The sequence below is a fragment of the Lytechinus pictus genome, chromosome 16, assembly GCF_037042905.1.
Source record: "Lytechinus pictus isolate F3 Inbred chromosome 16, Lp3.0, whole genome shotgun sequence".
Lineage (NCBI taxonomy): Eukaryota > Metazoa > Echinodermata > Echinoidea > Temnopleuroida > Toxopneustidae > Lytechinus > Lytechinus pictus.
In genome coordinates this window covers 26,907,243-26,922,689 of record NC_087260.1, presented here as the reverse complement: position 1 = coordinate 26,922,689, position 15,447 = coordinate 26,907,243, and the positions used below count along the sequence as shown (strand labels likewise).

Here is a 15,447-nt window from a genome sequence, read left to right as displayed (position 1 = left end):
ATTAAAGAAATTTTAATTGAATGATGAATTCCAAGCACGAGGAAGGATAAGGATTGATCAGTAGAAATATATGTGAGATTCAGAAAATAAATGTAGTGTTTGTAATCACTTTGAATTAGAAACACTGTGATTGATAGATCATATAGGATCAGTGAAGCTAGGAATTCTGATGAGTGATTCAATTTTGTATTCTAGTTATATACATTTAGTACTTTGTAATTTAAGATCTATTTGAAGAATTTGTTTTCCTGTATATTTGTAGCTTCATAGAATAACACCATGCGTTCTTCATTATTATGGCATTGTGTACTTTGTGTTCGACCCATCCCACAGGATGAACACATATGAGTGATGTCTTTTTCTATTGATTATAATTGTTGCTAATTCTTTTTCGTTCCAGTGAAATATTGTGATTACCTGAGCGTGCCTTTGAACGGAGGTATCTTTGGTAACTGCAGCTATCACTATGGATCTGTGTGTCATTATTCATGTAACCCTGGTTACCGTCTCATCGGATCAGACACCCGAACCTGCGAAATGGGTGGCCCCGATGGCACCCAGCCTACATGGGTCGGCGAGAGAGCCATTTGTGAACGTAAGATTTCTAAATTTCTCTTGGCTTCATTGATTGGTGAAAAAATTTTCCCTCAAAATTACAAATTAAATCCAGAAATAAGAAAATAGGAATTAATTAAACAGAAATCTGAGATTTCTAAATCTCTCTTCTTTTTGTTTGATTTATGTCATTTCCCTCCTTTTTCCAATATTTCACCTTGCAAGTTGGTTTTCGAGTGGGATGGTCACATATTTACAGACTCTCAGTTCTTAATCTCTAATGGGGTGTTGCAAGAAACTTGCAATCGATTCCAAGTCTAATTTTGGTCCCTAAATCAATCATGTCTTGCAATTAATTTCAAATTCATGATTGATTGCTAATCTTCTCCTTGAAACAAGGAGTAGAATCTGATTTGCAAGAGCTAAAATTCATCTATCAATTGTAAAATTGCAACAAAATATTTGCGATTGATTACAAATGTTTTCGTGCAACACCCACTCAGTTTGAATGAACATTCTTCCAATTTTTGATTGCTACATAATGTAGATTTTTGCAGACAGGATATACATGTACGTGAAAAAGACTAATGTTGCACCATTAAATGACACTTTGAGAAAACGAATACTATTACCTCTTTATTTAATACAACTGCAACAGGTAGGGGAAACTACCAAAGTACATGAACAGGAATGATAAACTTTGACAAGTCAATGCGACACAAGGTGGCGCTATAATACAGATAACACAACCTACATGTAACAGCGTTGTCTTGTGTCCCAGTAACAGTTTTTGTGCCATTGCAAATTGAAATTGGAAAAAAATTATTAGGAACTTTTGTTGTGAGTTATTGTAGTGTCAAGTATGAACATGGAGTGACAGGGGTGAGGGGTATGCACAAGATGAGTTGTTGATGTATATACACCAAGAAAAAATATGGCATGCCAGTAATTTTGGCAGAAGCAAAATTTGCAAAATTTTGACAAAGCCATTTTATCCCTTTATAAAGTTCCTTTTGATGATTATGTCTGTAGGTGTAGAATGTCCGCATCTTGTTGTACCTAACAAGGCTTGACGAAGAATGCACCTTAATTTATATGTGGTCCTGGGTACTTCAGGGTAACAAAACAGATCCCAGGAGTAAATGTTAATTCATCCCTTTAAAAAGTTTCTTTTGATGATTATATATTTAGGTGTAGAATGTCCGCATCCAGTCGTACCAAACAAGGTAGTAAAGTCTGGCTGTGAGGCCCCCTATACCCTAGATGCAGAATGTACCTTCATGTGTGATCCTGGGTACTTCAAGGTTAACGGGACGGCACTCAGAACTTGCCAGGAAGACGGAACCTGGTCTGGGGAGGATTTCTACTGTGAAAGTAAGGAACTGAGATACAATTGATGTGATCAATCTAAAGAAATCTAAGGAAAGCCATCAATGCCATAATTGTGCTTGGTGATATTTTGATGTTATCCAATTTATGCGATATTGAAAATATATCGAATATTTGATTATGAAAAGGTTACCACTACTTACTGACCCATAATGCTGCTCTGTATTGCTTTAAACCAACTCAGATCTCCTGTAAGCTGGTATCAAGAATGCCCGCTTTTGATGGACAAGCAGTGTTTAAAGTGTTACTTTCATTTCCCGTTTAGCAGCTGGAGCTATAACTGGGGTAATATATTGTTGCGTCATTGAAAAGGCAGCTAGATATTCAGCACCTTGTAAATGCTATATATTATTATTCAAGTTTATCATTGTTAAGTTGGTTGGGAAGAATGAATTAAAACTCTTGTTTTACAACGTTTTTTTTTCTAGGTAGGAGGTGTGATCCCATCGCACCGTTCGAACACGGTGTTATAGAGCCGCCATCTTGTGTGACAATTGGAGGAACGGTTCACAACGTCTGTACACTTTCTTGTAGCGATGGTTATCGATATCAAGGACAAGCAGAACATACATGCCAAGAGATAGGAGGATGGAGTAATTACGATGATTCTCATATATGTGAAGGTACTGTGAAACTTGGTCTTTCAATACCACTTTACAAATGTATAGGTCACGTTGGAGGTGTTTCCTCAATCTTTAATATTGATTGAAAATTCTGATATCAATATTAAAGCCTGTCTAAATCTTCTGTTTCTGTTATGGTAACTCTCGTAGGAATTCAGCAGGACAAGGTGATATATAACCAATTACCCTGAAAACATTTTACATCTAGGTTAATCAGTCGTAATGGCTGACCTTATAGACGACAGATATTACTCTCGGGCCTTTTATCAAAGTGGAGACAATGGCAGAGTGGGGATTCGAACTCACAACCTTGCGATTATGAGTCTAATGCTCTAACCACTGGACCACACGACCCGCCTCTTTTATAAATGATCAGGAATGTAAAATTATATTCTAGTATTAACAAACATTCCAATCTTATGAAAGTTTACTGGCCCATGTAGTGTATACATTATAATGAATATGGATTTTTTTTTATCGGTCATTTGTACATTTTCATTTTTTTTGAAGTGCTAATTTTGTCACTTGAAATTTCAGGAATTCATATTTTTATCATATCACTGGCATGTAACAATTTCAGTTTCAGTTTCAGTTTTATTTTTTCTCATTTCCAACAAAACAGTAGACAAAATCCATCATAAATACAGTTATAACAATTGAAATGTAATAAAGAAACATGTAACACAATATGTATATACATGTATATATATAGTCATCTAAATTATACATTTGAAACTTAATATGGATCATGAAATATTTGTGGCTGAAAATAACATGCTGGAAATGGAGAGGTCCACTGTGAAGCTGTGCTTGTAAATCGTGAACCCCTCAAAACAAATTATTCATTAATATTAAATTACATAATTAAAATAATGATATTGGCCAAAAGAGGGGAAGAAAAATGTGAAATAAACAATAACATGATGCATGAAATGAGTAATTTACGAAGAATAACAAGGAGAGACCGTCAGACGATGAGGACAACATATCTGCATGTGGACTAAAATAAGAAAATGTTTCACAGGTGATGTATAACGAGTATGAAGTAAACGCGCAAAGGAAACGGATCAAAGTGTATTTCTGGTTGAGCCGTGGTGACGAGTTCTTCGATACCAACAATAATAACAATGACAGTAATAAAAGAGATAATAATAATGTTGATGATATTGATAATCACAATAATAATGGTAATCATGATACTAATAACAAAAATAATCATGATAATAGTGATAATAATGATAATATTGACAATAAAAGAAGGGACAATCTAAGTACAACAGGAAGAGCTAGGTTTTATACGTAGCCAATAAAAATGTCTTCAGTTTTCTTTTGAAGACTGCAAGTGAAGGGGAGTTTTTCAAATCTATGCGCAAAGTATTCCAAAATTTAGGACCTTCAAAAATGAATGTATTTTGTGCTGAAAGTGTTTTAGTAAAGGTAAATGAAATTCTTCAGACTGTCTAGTGGGATATTTATGAATAGTTTGATTCTTTATAAACATGTCATGAAAAACTAAGGGAAGGGCACCTGAATTGAATTTATGCATAAATTCACCAAGATGAAACAAGTAGAGATCGTTTACTTTGAGAATATTATGTTCAAGGAAAAGTGGATCTGAGTGGGTACGACACAGAGCATTGCAGATTATACGAATTACTTTTTTTTGTAACAATATAATTTTTTTCTAACAGAGTTTGATGAGTGTTTCCCCAAAGCAAAAGTCCATAATTTAGGTAGGGTGAAACAAGAGAATAATAAAGAATAAGTAAAGATCGTTGTGGAAGATGTGATTTTAGTCTGTTAATGATACCAATATTTCGAGAGATTGTTTTGAAAATATTTTCAATATGTAATTTCCAGGAGAGTTTGCTATCAACCAAAACACCTAAGAATTTTGTATGAGAAACCTGCTTAAGTGGGGTATTGTCAAACATAATTTGAGTCGGTAATGAAACTAGGGAGTTACTAAATAATATGTAATTTGTCTTCAAAAGATTTAATGACAGTTTATTGGTTCTTATCCATTCTAAAACATTTCGCAACTCTGCATTGACGACATCAACAAGAACATTTGGATCTCTGTGTGAAAAAAAATAAGTTAGTATCATCTGCAAATAAAATGAATGACAGTAAATTGGACGATTTATGAAAATCATTTATATAAAGAATAAACAACAAAGGGCCTAAAAGACTCCCTTGCGGAACACCACAAGTAATATTTCTAAAATCGGATTCTTGCTCATTTAAATAAACAAATTGTTTTCTGTTAGAGAGGTAACTCCTGAACCACTCCAAGGCCTTTCCAGGGACACCGATATGATTGAGTTTATAAAGTAAAATGTCATGATTTATCGTATCGAAGGCCTTGGAGAAGTCCAGGAATATACCAACTGTGTGAGAAGAAGAGTCAAATGAATGGGAAACCTTTTCTACAAAAGTCATTAAAGCGTGAACAGTACTATGTTTCTCCCGAAAACCAAATTGGAAGTTTAAAAAGATATTATTTTTCTTCAAGAAAGTTATCATTCGAGTGAACACTATTTTTTCTAAAATTTTGGAAAAAGAAGACAATAACGAGATTGGCCGATAGTTAGGCCTACCTACTTCAAGTGTGTTACCCTTCTTAAATAATGGTATGATTTTAGCAAGTTTCATGGAATTAGGAAATTCACCATGCAGCAGTGATAAATTAAAGATATGGACCAATGGATCTACAATGTAAGGAATAATGGCCTTTAAAATAACGTTACTGATTCCGTCAAAGCCGGAACTTTTTTTATTTTGTAAGTTGGAAACAATGTTTGTGACTTCTTGTCTATTCGTAGGAAAAAGGAAAATAGAACTTGGATTAGCAGGACCTAAAAAGTCAGTAAAACACCTGTCAGAAGGGGGAATATTTTTAGCCAGATTGTTACCAATTGAGGAAAAGTAATTATTGAAAATATTCGCTATATATTTTGGATCTTCAACAATTTCATTATTATTCCTGATTCTATTTATTTCAGAAACTCCTTTAGTTAAGTTCATCGCCTGTTTGATGATTTTCCATGTGTTTTGGGTATCGTGTTTGAACATTTCCAAACGATTTACAAAATATTTTCTTTTTTCTAAACGAATCATATTGATTAATGTGTTTTTATAGGACGTATACTTTAATTTTGCTTTCTCAGTACCTTTTAATTTGTATTTATAAAAAATATTATTTTTTCGATTAATTGAGCGTAGAATAGATTTTGATATCCAAGGAAGTTTTGGTGTTTTTTTATAATTTGTTTTGATTTTTTGCTTCGGCATAACTATGTCCAGCTGATTGCTTAATATTTGGGAAAAAGCTTCATATGAATTATTTATGTTTTCATTTATGTAAACACTCGACCAATCATAATTTTCCAAATTAAAGACGTGCCAATCTTTCGGCGTTAACTTTACATCTGAATAGTGAGGAACTATTGGTATTTAAAGGTTGTCTCAGTGGATAGTGCATTGCAATAGGGTAGTGATCAGTAATGTCCGAAATTATTATATAAGAATCAGGATGTGGAATTACATTTGAAAATATATTATCAATTAAAGTAGCAGATGTATTTGAAACGCGCGTTGGTTTGGAAACTAGTGGCAGACAAGAGGCCGATAAAATCAACTCAAGAAATTCTTGAGAAACATTGTTGAGTTCATGGTTCAATAAGTCTATATTAAAATCTCCCATCAGAAAAAAATCTTTATTGTCAAAATTAATATCTCTTAATAAATCTGAAAAATATTTAAAAAATTCTTGAGTACTAGAGCTAGGGTATCTATAAATAACACCGGCGATGATATTCTTATTTCGAGGAATCAAAATTTCAATGAAGAGGGATTCAATAATGTTGTTGCAAACAGAAGTTTCATTCAAAATAGTATAGTTAAGTGATTTGCGAACGTAGAGAGCAACGCCACCACCAACTTTATTTTTTCTATTTTTATTGATGAACTCATAATCCTTTATATGAAATGGGTGGTGTAAATCGCGATTTAACCAAGTTTCCGTAAGGCCGATCAGAGAAAGTGGGTTTGACATGGGCTTATCTATAAGTGAAAGAAGGTCATCAAAATGTTGATTCAAACTTCTGATATTTAGGTGTGAAGTAAGGAAAATGTATTTAATTCAAATTCTTTCAAGATGCTGGAAAACTGATTGACGGTTATGTAATTAGTAATTCCTCGTTGGGCTGGGTCATCGAAATCAAAATCAAACTCCAAGTTTACAGATGAAGAGTTCATGTTATCTCTGATAAGATTGTTGTATACATGTAAATTAGTAGAGGTAAGAGAGGCATCATTAAATTGAATAGGTCGATGTAACTCGAAGAAATCGTCATCACTAAGCCTATGGAAAGGCAATGATTGTCTATCAAACGAATCAGACATCGTCATAGATTAAAAAGTATTTTCTCAATACAGATATTTGGCGATTAAAAGAAATCATGTCTAAAATGGCGCTATCAGCAAGATATAGAGGATGTGGGGAATGAACAACGTCCACATGAAGTAAGATTAGAGACGAGTAGATGGATAACAAATGCAGATAGAAGAAAGTGGTGATAAGGAACAAAAAACGATTGAAGAAATGAACACACGATGATGATGATGATGATGAAGAATAAGAAAGGAGATACAAACACAGAGTCTCTGATGGTACAACAAACTTAGGGCAATCTAAAGGCTGGAACATCATAGGAAAGAATAATCAGCATTCGAGCTAATAACAAGAACTTGTATAATGAGGATTTTGATAGAATAGAGGTATAAATCATCGAATATACTTGTAACAAATTCATTCTAATGAGGAAAAAAAAGGCAATATTTTCTACAAAGTAGCAAATACTACTATACTGATAAAACAACCCTTATTTAGATAACTTGGAAGATATTTCATTCGCACCACTAAGGACAAACGAAAATGGAAAAACTTACAGATTGAGGATGTATTCTTTCAAATAGATAATACGTTTACGCGTACATGAACGTAAGTCAATATCACGCCAACCCCTCCCCCCCCCCCCAAAAAAAAGAACAATTGGGATGTTACAGTTCAGATTTTTAAAAGTCAAATCACTGAACCAATACCTTTAAGAGAGTTAAAAAAGAAGGTTTTATTACTCCCTAGATATCTAAAAAATAATCTAACAGAGATAAGGGAGGGGGGGTGATGTAAAATGCTAGAAATCTCCATCCAAAATGCGCTAATGTAGCTTATTTTTCTTAAATTCCAAGATAAAGGATAATCTTTGGTTATTTTGTTATTACTCTAAATTTACTCATCTGTCACTTTTAGATGCCTTGGCCCCACATTTCAATGGCACATGCCCACCAGATCAAACCGTAATCGCTCCTGCTGGCTCAACGCAAGCAGTCGCTACGTGGGATTTGCCGGAGCCAGTAGACCCTAATGGTGCTATATATAACTTCACCGCAACACGAAAGTCTGGTGTTACATTATCAGAGGGCACGCATGCTATCGTCATAACTGCTACGGATATGTCTGGAAACACAGCAACTTGTCGGTTTTATGTCACAGTTCAGGGTAAGTACTAGTGCTCAAAGTGATTCCCTCTGTCCCCAGGGTTGGTATTCTAAAAAAAGTTTTAGCATGAAAATGGTCCTTGCTGACATCATTAGTATTCTGAAATGGTGTTAAGTTTTAGCCAATGCTTAGTCACTTAAACATTCCGAAAACACTGTTAATGCCTAAACTTTTAAGAATATAAACATATTTTTCTAACACTGCATCAAGGGCATGTTTAGGATGTTGCACAGTTTCTGTGTTATCTGTCCGTCCATCCTGTTTTTCATTCCTGCGATAACCAAAGAATTGTCCAAAAGATCTAATCTTAACTAGGTCCAAGCATGCATACAGGAATGGCAGTTATCTTATTAGTCTTATGAGTATCAAGTTCAAATGTCACAGAGGTCATTATTTATCTGAAAATATGTTGTTATCATAATAATGAAAGAACTGTTTTGTGATTGAACTTCAAGCTTGACTCATGTACGCATATACAAGTAAGGAAGATCTTTGAGTAGATTTTGGGGTCACAAGGCCAAGGGTCAAAGGTCAAAGGCCATTATTTTAAAAATTTTAGAATAGAAGGTGTGCAGTGTTTTTTTAGCCGATGCAAAAATTTCAACTGGGTGCCGTCAAGAAGGATGAGGAATCCATTTAGTTTCTACAAAGGTAATGGGATATGACACGGCAACTATTGACACCATTACAGAGTTATATGTACATGTACATGGGGTCTTGGCAATTTCACCCCTGAAATGCTAAAAAAATAGCATTGGAAAGTTACAAGAAAGCTCTAGAGAATTACCATACACTACAATATTAAAGGTTTATTCAATGGTGCAGATGAACAGTAGGTTGTCAAAAAAGAGCCCCCGAAAATTTCTTTAAAAAAAAAGGTTTTTGATTGCATCATTCAACATGACCCACAACTTTGTAATTAAATCATTATCACCTAGCATGAGCTATGACAGCATTAACCCTATCTTCGGACCAGTATATACTGGGGGGGTCAATTTGACCCCCCCTCAGATCTTGGCCGCTGATTGCGCGATCGCCGCAAAAATTTGCACATGCGTAGAGCCGGATGTAAACTACAAGACTGTATAGAAAAATGTTCAAAATATTAATTGTTTATATTTTTTTATTAATTAATTATGCAAATAAGGGTATGAAATTTGCCCCAAATTTTGGTTTTTGTGTATGTTATTGCCTTTAACTCAATTTCTATAGCTAGAAGAATGCTGATTTTTGGTGGGAGTATCAATTATTACATTTCTAACAAATATCTACAAAAAATTTGCAAAAATATGATTAATTTCTTATGTATTTTATTGTTTTTTTTATTCTTATGTATTTCTTTGTTTTTTCAAACCTTTGTTTTTTATTGTTTTTTCCGATGAACTTTGTCAGGGACCCTTTTGCGATCATAAATAGCATAAAATAAATCCATTAAAACCAACAAAAGTGAAAATAATCATACATTTATGATTTTTGGTTGAAAAACACAATTTGCATTGACTTTGTACACGGAATCACGTTTTTGAGCAATTTCGGGTCTGACATGCACTTACAAAATGTTGCGTAATTTCGGAACCACGTACCCAGGCGTCGCAAATTTGGTCTCAAAAGATGGGCAAGACTTGAAAGTAAAAAGTAAGCGAGCGGTGCAGTAAAAAAAATTGACGCGACAGCGTAGTGACAAAAATTTTTGAGGGGGGGTCAAATTGACCCCCCCAGTTTAATAAGGGTTAAGGATCATGATGTCATAAGTAATTTATTATTTTTGAGACTTGAAGTGAATAATGTGTTTATTGCCTTTTTGGGACATTGGCTTGCCATGTCCTTCTTAATTCATTCCATAGTGATCAGATGCCCACAGGAGCTCCTACCCAGTAATTCTCACTGGATCGGAAACTGTTCCCAGCTTGTTGGTAGCAGTTGTACGTTGGGTTGTCAGACTGGGTATAATGTATCAGGGGCAGTTACTAAGAAGTGCGTTTGGGACCAGCGGAGCTCGACGGGCAACTGGGAGTGGCAGGGAAACCAACCAGTTTGCCAAGGTAGTTATGATGATGATGATGATGCTCAGATGATGATGAAGGTGATGATACTGCTGATGGTGATGATGATCATTATGATGATGATGATGGTGTTGATGATGGTGATTATTATTACTATTATTTGTTTGGCGTAACCTGTGCCTAGGAGGCGAAAAGCAAACTGAATCACTATGACCCGCAGGTCTCTCCTCTTGATATAACTGATTGGGGGGAGTGCAGGTGGACCACTACACCGGGGTTTCCCCCTACTCTTATACGAATAGTGCAGTGGGTTCTTAACGTGCAAAGGTGGTGACTCTCCTCTACAAGGGGGCCTCCATTTAACATCCTATCCGAGGGACGGAGTGTTTTCCATTGTAACATAGCCTGCATCTATGAAACATGGGAGAGACGTTTACACACAAGGCACTGGCTTCAGTCAGCCGCCTGGGATGGACTCGAACCCACGATCTTTGGTTCGACGGGCAGACGCGTCGACTGAGCCAACAACGCTCTCAACGATGATGATGATGATGACGATTATTATGGTGATTATAATGATGGTGATGATGAAGATGATGATGATTATGATGATGATGATGTTGACGATGATATGAAATTGGTGAGAACAATCCAATAGCAATGTGTTATGCACCATTTTAAAGCAGAGAGTGACATAGGATAGTATTGTGATGCTTTGAAGCTGATATCTAGAATCAAATTTAATTTGATTTTAAATGTATGTGTGTCCAAAATTGCACTTTGATCTTCTCATTCTTTTATGCAGCTGTGACGTGTCCTGCTTTCCCAGTCGATCAAAGGCGAATGAAAGTCTTTGGCTGTGGAGTGAGCCCCACCAACCAATCACCTCAACGCTATGGAACACAATGTAAGATCTTTTGTATGGCAACCATGCAGATGTTCCTGATAAGGGGAACACCCTTTGTTAACTCCTTATGTGGCGAGGATGGGAACTGGTCTCCGACTGTTGAATGTCGACGTAAGTATGATTTCATGTATTCTATACCTTGTAGATCAAAGTAGTTCAGATATGATAATAATTATGATAATGAAAATAATTAATGATAATAGTAATAATAATGATAATAATAATAATAACAATGATAATGATAATAATAATAATAACAATAATGATAATAATAATGATAATGAGGAAGAGGTCTACAACAAATTGAGATGGTCTGAAACATGGAAGCAACGAACCTCGCCAACTACCTATCCAATCCACGTGATATACTGACAAGTATATCCCTGGATTATGATAAAAGTCAAGCAATATACTCCCATTAACAAGCAAGCATCTATCTTATTGGCACAACATCGACTGACAATACCCTGCGGTGAAAAAGAGAAGGCAAGACTTGAATGCTCATTTCACAAGAAACTTCAAGAACAACTTAAATCTAAGTGACTTAATGGCCACCATGAAAAACAGACTCATCGGGAGTTCGTAGACCAGAAGGACACCCATCAATGGCTTAAGTTGGAGGGACTAAGAGGTGAAACTGAAGAGTTCATCTATGCTATTCAGGACCAGGTGGTGAGGACCCGTGCCTAAGAAAAATCTATCCTCAGAGCAGACACAGAGGACACTTGCAGGATGTGTGGAAAAGAGACCGAAACAATCATGCATTTGATATAGGGATGTTCGATTCTTGCTGGAACTGAGTACATCACAAGACATGACAAAATTGCCAAACTTATCCATTGATTGGCAACTACTGAAGGATCATGGTAAAAAGACTTGTGATCATGCTTGGGAACATCAGCCACAAACGATCACCACGATCAATGACAGCACCATATATTGGAACTGTGGCATACTAACGGATAGAACCATCAACTGCAACAAGCCGGACATCATCGTCAGAGACAACAACGTAGTAAATATCATTGAGGTCTCTGTTCCCCATGATATCAACATGCTGTAAAGGAAAGAAGCAAAGGGCTCAAGTATCAAGACCTAATGATTGAGATCGTGGAACGTGAAGGCAGAGGTCACACCAGTCATCATTGGTCACTCAGGAATGGTGAAGAAGTGAATGGAAGCCTGCATAACCAAGATCTCTCCTCATCTTCGGATGTACGACATTCAATGCAGCTATCTTGGGTATAATAAGATTGATAAGAAAGACTATCGACATTAGAAGTGTGAAGTTCTTATATAGTTGCACTTGAAATTACTTGGTGCTTTTTGTTATAGCAAAGTTATTCAAGCGAAAATACGGACTTGATCCTGTGTAGAGGAATAATAATAATAATAAGGATAATAATAGTAATAATAAGGATAGCGATAATAATAGTAATGATGATAATAATAATAAGGATAATAATAAAATGATTTTCATTCCAGCAACATACTGTCCGCCTCTTGAGCTCGCTCCCAACGTGGTAGTTCGGAGTAGGCCACCAACGGGAGACATCTGCACTGACGGCCCAGTACCTTCCGGTACCATGTGCTTTCTTGGGTGCAGAGATGGTTATGTCTTGAACACAGTAATTGGTATTACTCGGTGCATGTCTGATGGAAGATGGTTAAGAAAAGATAGCAGAACTCCATTGAAATGCATTGGTAAGTGGGGAAAAAACTGTATTTTGGAGGGTGGGTGTGAGGGGGGTGGGAGGTGTATCATGAAAAGCGAAAAGTCAATGGCAAAATTGTTGGCAATTTTATCACCATTTTTTACTTAAAAGTCTAGCTGTACCATGATTTGCCCTGGGGGGTTGATAAACTGCCTTGTGGCATTGCTTAAATAGCTTACATTGCTTAAGGTACATAGTCTGACTGCTACCTCAGGTAGCTAGAAGTACATGTAGTAATAGTCCAACAGTGGTTAAGTTTTAGATGATTTTGCTGTTTTCTTTGTCATTGAATCAGACACAAGCAAAGCAACTGAATCAATAAGGATGTATTATACGTACATTCTAGGAGGTGCAATGCAGAATACTACGAAATTGAAAATGTAATTCGAAGACTTCACCAAGAGCCCCTTATTCATCAACATTTTTATAGTTTTTAGCCACACCTTTTATATGCCAGTGTTGATTTGGGTTACCCGTTCCATGTAGAGGTGCTATTTCCTTTTTTGTTAGGTTTGGTTCTGCTACGTCGGATAAGATATCCGGTGTGTTGGCCCAGTTCTTAGGACATCCATCTTATAAATACTGGGAAGTTGGGAGTTCAAGCCCCCGCCGTTTCAGACCAAAAGACATAAATAGATGGGAGTTGCTGTTTGGCATTCAATGATTTAAGGGATAGAGCAAAGTTGATCTGGCGCCGCCAAGTGGCTGCTGGGCCCGCAATCAACTGGGCAAAATGAATTTCCAGAGTACAGTGTACAGTATATCTATTTCAGATTTCAATTTCTGAACAATAAAACATGCATTTTCAGCAATGTTTTTTTGAAAAAGTAATCAAAACAACCCCCAAAAAAGTCATAATAATAAAAGAATAAATACACTTATTCTCTTTTTGTTCCTTTACGAATTACTTGTTATACCATATTCAGGCCTTATATATTTCAATTTATTTTAGGGCAAGATCATTTTTCCATTGGGCACATTTATATGTTATGGCACATGTGGGGAAATTAAAAGGAATACCAATAATGATAAAGGTGAATGGGCATCGAGGCCAGCTCAATAAGGTATCAACGGATCATGAAGTAAACCCTGCATGGTAATAATTATTTCTAAATCGTCACGTGATATCCTTGCATACAGATTCGACACCACCTAAGTTTACCAACCCTTGTCCTTTGAATGTAACTGTCATGGTACCTCGGTGCAGCATCTCGGCGAACGTGACCTACAGCATTCCACAAGCTACTGATAATGCGAGTAATGTTTCCATCTCGGGCCCCAACGAAACCTTTCCGGTTCTGCTCTCAAGAGGGCGCCATCAGAGGATATATTCTGCACGGGATAAGGCAGGAAACGTAGCCATGTGCCAAGTTGACATCAAAGTGGTCGGTGAGTATCCATGGGGTTATTATCAGGTGACACAACATTTGCTCCCATGACAATTGCTCAAGGGCTTTATGTTAAATCCAGGGTTGGTCATTCCATTAGTGTGTGGAATATGCAACGCAGCAAATGTCGGCAGAGCAAATGTCGTGGAACCTATCGTCAGTAGTGTGTTGGTATTGTAAGATTAGGTTGTCAGATTTAGATATTGGTTTCAATCCTTTTTTATCAGAGCTACAAACTAGAATGGTTTGTCTTTAAAGAACTTTACATGTTTAATATATATACAGTACATGAGATAGGAAATGCAAAATCACGATAGCCCCACCTTGAAGTGTAAAAACATTATGTTAGTCTTGGACAACGTAAATTTTCTTTGTTATTTCTTTTGGTAATGTGGAAAGAGTAATATGTACTCCGTCTTCTTTTATTTTCATAATGTTACCATTTTCCCTAAAAGAATACGAGTTTTAAAGTAACGAATACGTTAATAAACAAAACACTGCATGAGAATGGTCAATATATTATAGAAAATTCAAATAATAGGTCAGTTTAATGAAATTTGAAATTGATGGAAAAATACTAATTTGGGAGATAGAGACTACTATGTTACTCATCCAGAGGGTTCCGGCTCTGAAAATATATCTATTTTTTGCCAATATAATAAAGATTCATCATAGCTAATGTGACTGATGACATTTTTCTTTAGCACCTGTATGTAGAGATGAACCCGAATGGAGGTCGGGATCCCTGAGGGTGGAATCCATGTCTTGCCGAAACCTGCTCGGGTCCACAGTGAGATTTACCTGCGCCAACCCCGGAATGCGCCTCGTCGGAATGCGAGAGCGTGTGTGCCAGCAGAATGCGCAGTGGAACGGTACCTCACCAACATGTGAAAGTATGTGCAGTTTTCTCATCTTAATGCTGATTGTAACAATCTGATAGTAATGGTGAACAGAATCTAATAAAACTACCACCAAAGTGTTTATAATGAGGTACAAATGATTCAGGTCCCAAATGTATGAAAGCTGTATAAACTGAAAGTGCATTTTTCAGTTATATCTAAAGATTGTGTTCAATTAAATATATTGGTTGATATTCTTGGAGCAGTAGCTTAGTTTACCTTAGGTTAATTTAGTTTAGACTGCATTTATGGATTGCTAAACACAAAATTATGGAATGCTAATTGCCTATCCATCCATGAGTTACAAATTATTCTTATCCCGCAATGATAGGCTGTCCCAAACATTAATCAAATTTGTGTTTCATAGTATGTGCTCGCAAATTGGGTCATTATTGTGACGTTTCT

The 15,447-nt window shown here is 36.1% G+C and overlaps 1 protein-coding gene across 1 annotated transcript in view; it reads left to right on the top strand.

Annotated features, from left to right (window-relative positions):
• The window catches only part of LOC129279442 (sushi, von Willebrand factor type A, EGF and pentraxin domain-containing protein 1-like), a 78,853-nt gene that overhangs the window by 42,785 nt on the left and 20,621 nt on the right, over positions 1–15,447 (top strand). The window contains exons 21-29 of the mRNA XM_064111244.1: positions 401–595; positions 1,747–1,929; positions 2,373–2,567; positions 7,882–8,130; positions 9,975–10,172; positions 10,939–11,151; positions 12,526–12,744; positions 13,896–14,144; positions 14,848–15,036. Of these exons, the coding sequence (XP_063967314.1) occupies positions 401–595; positions 1,747–1,929; positions 2,373–2,567; positions 7,882–8,130; positions 9,975–10,172; positions 10,939–11,151; positions 12,526–12,744; positions 13,896–14,144; positions 14,848–15,036 (1,890 nt within the window). The remainder of the gene's footprint in view (positions 1–400; positions 596–1,746; positions 1,930–2,372; positions 2,568–7,881; positions 8,131–9,974; positions 10,173–10,938; positions 11,152–12,525; positions 12,745–13,895; positions 14,145–14,847; positions 15,037–15,447) is intronic.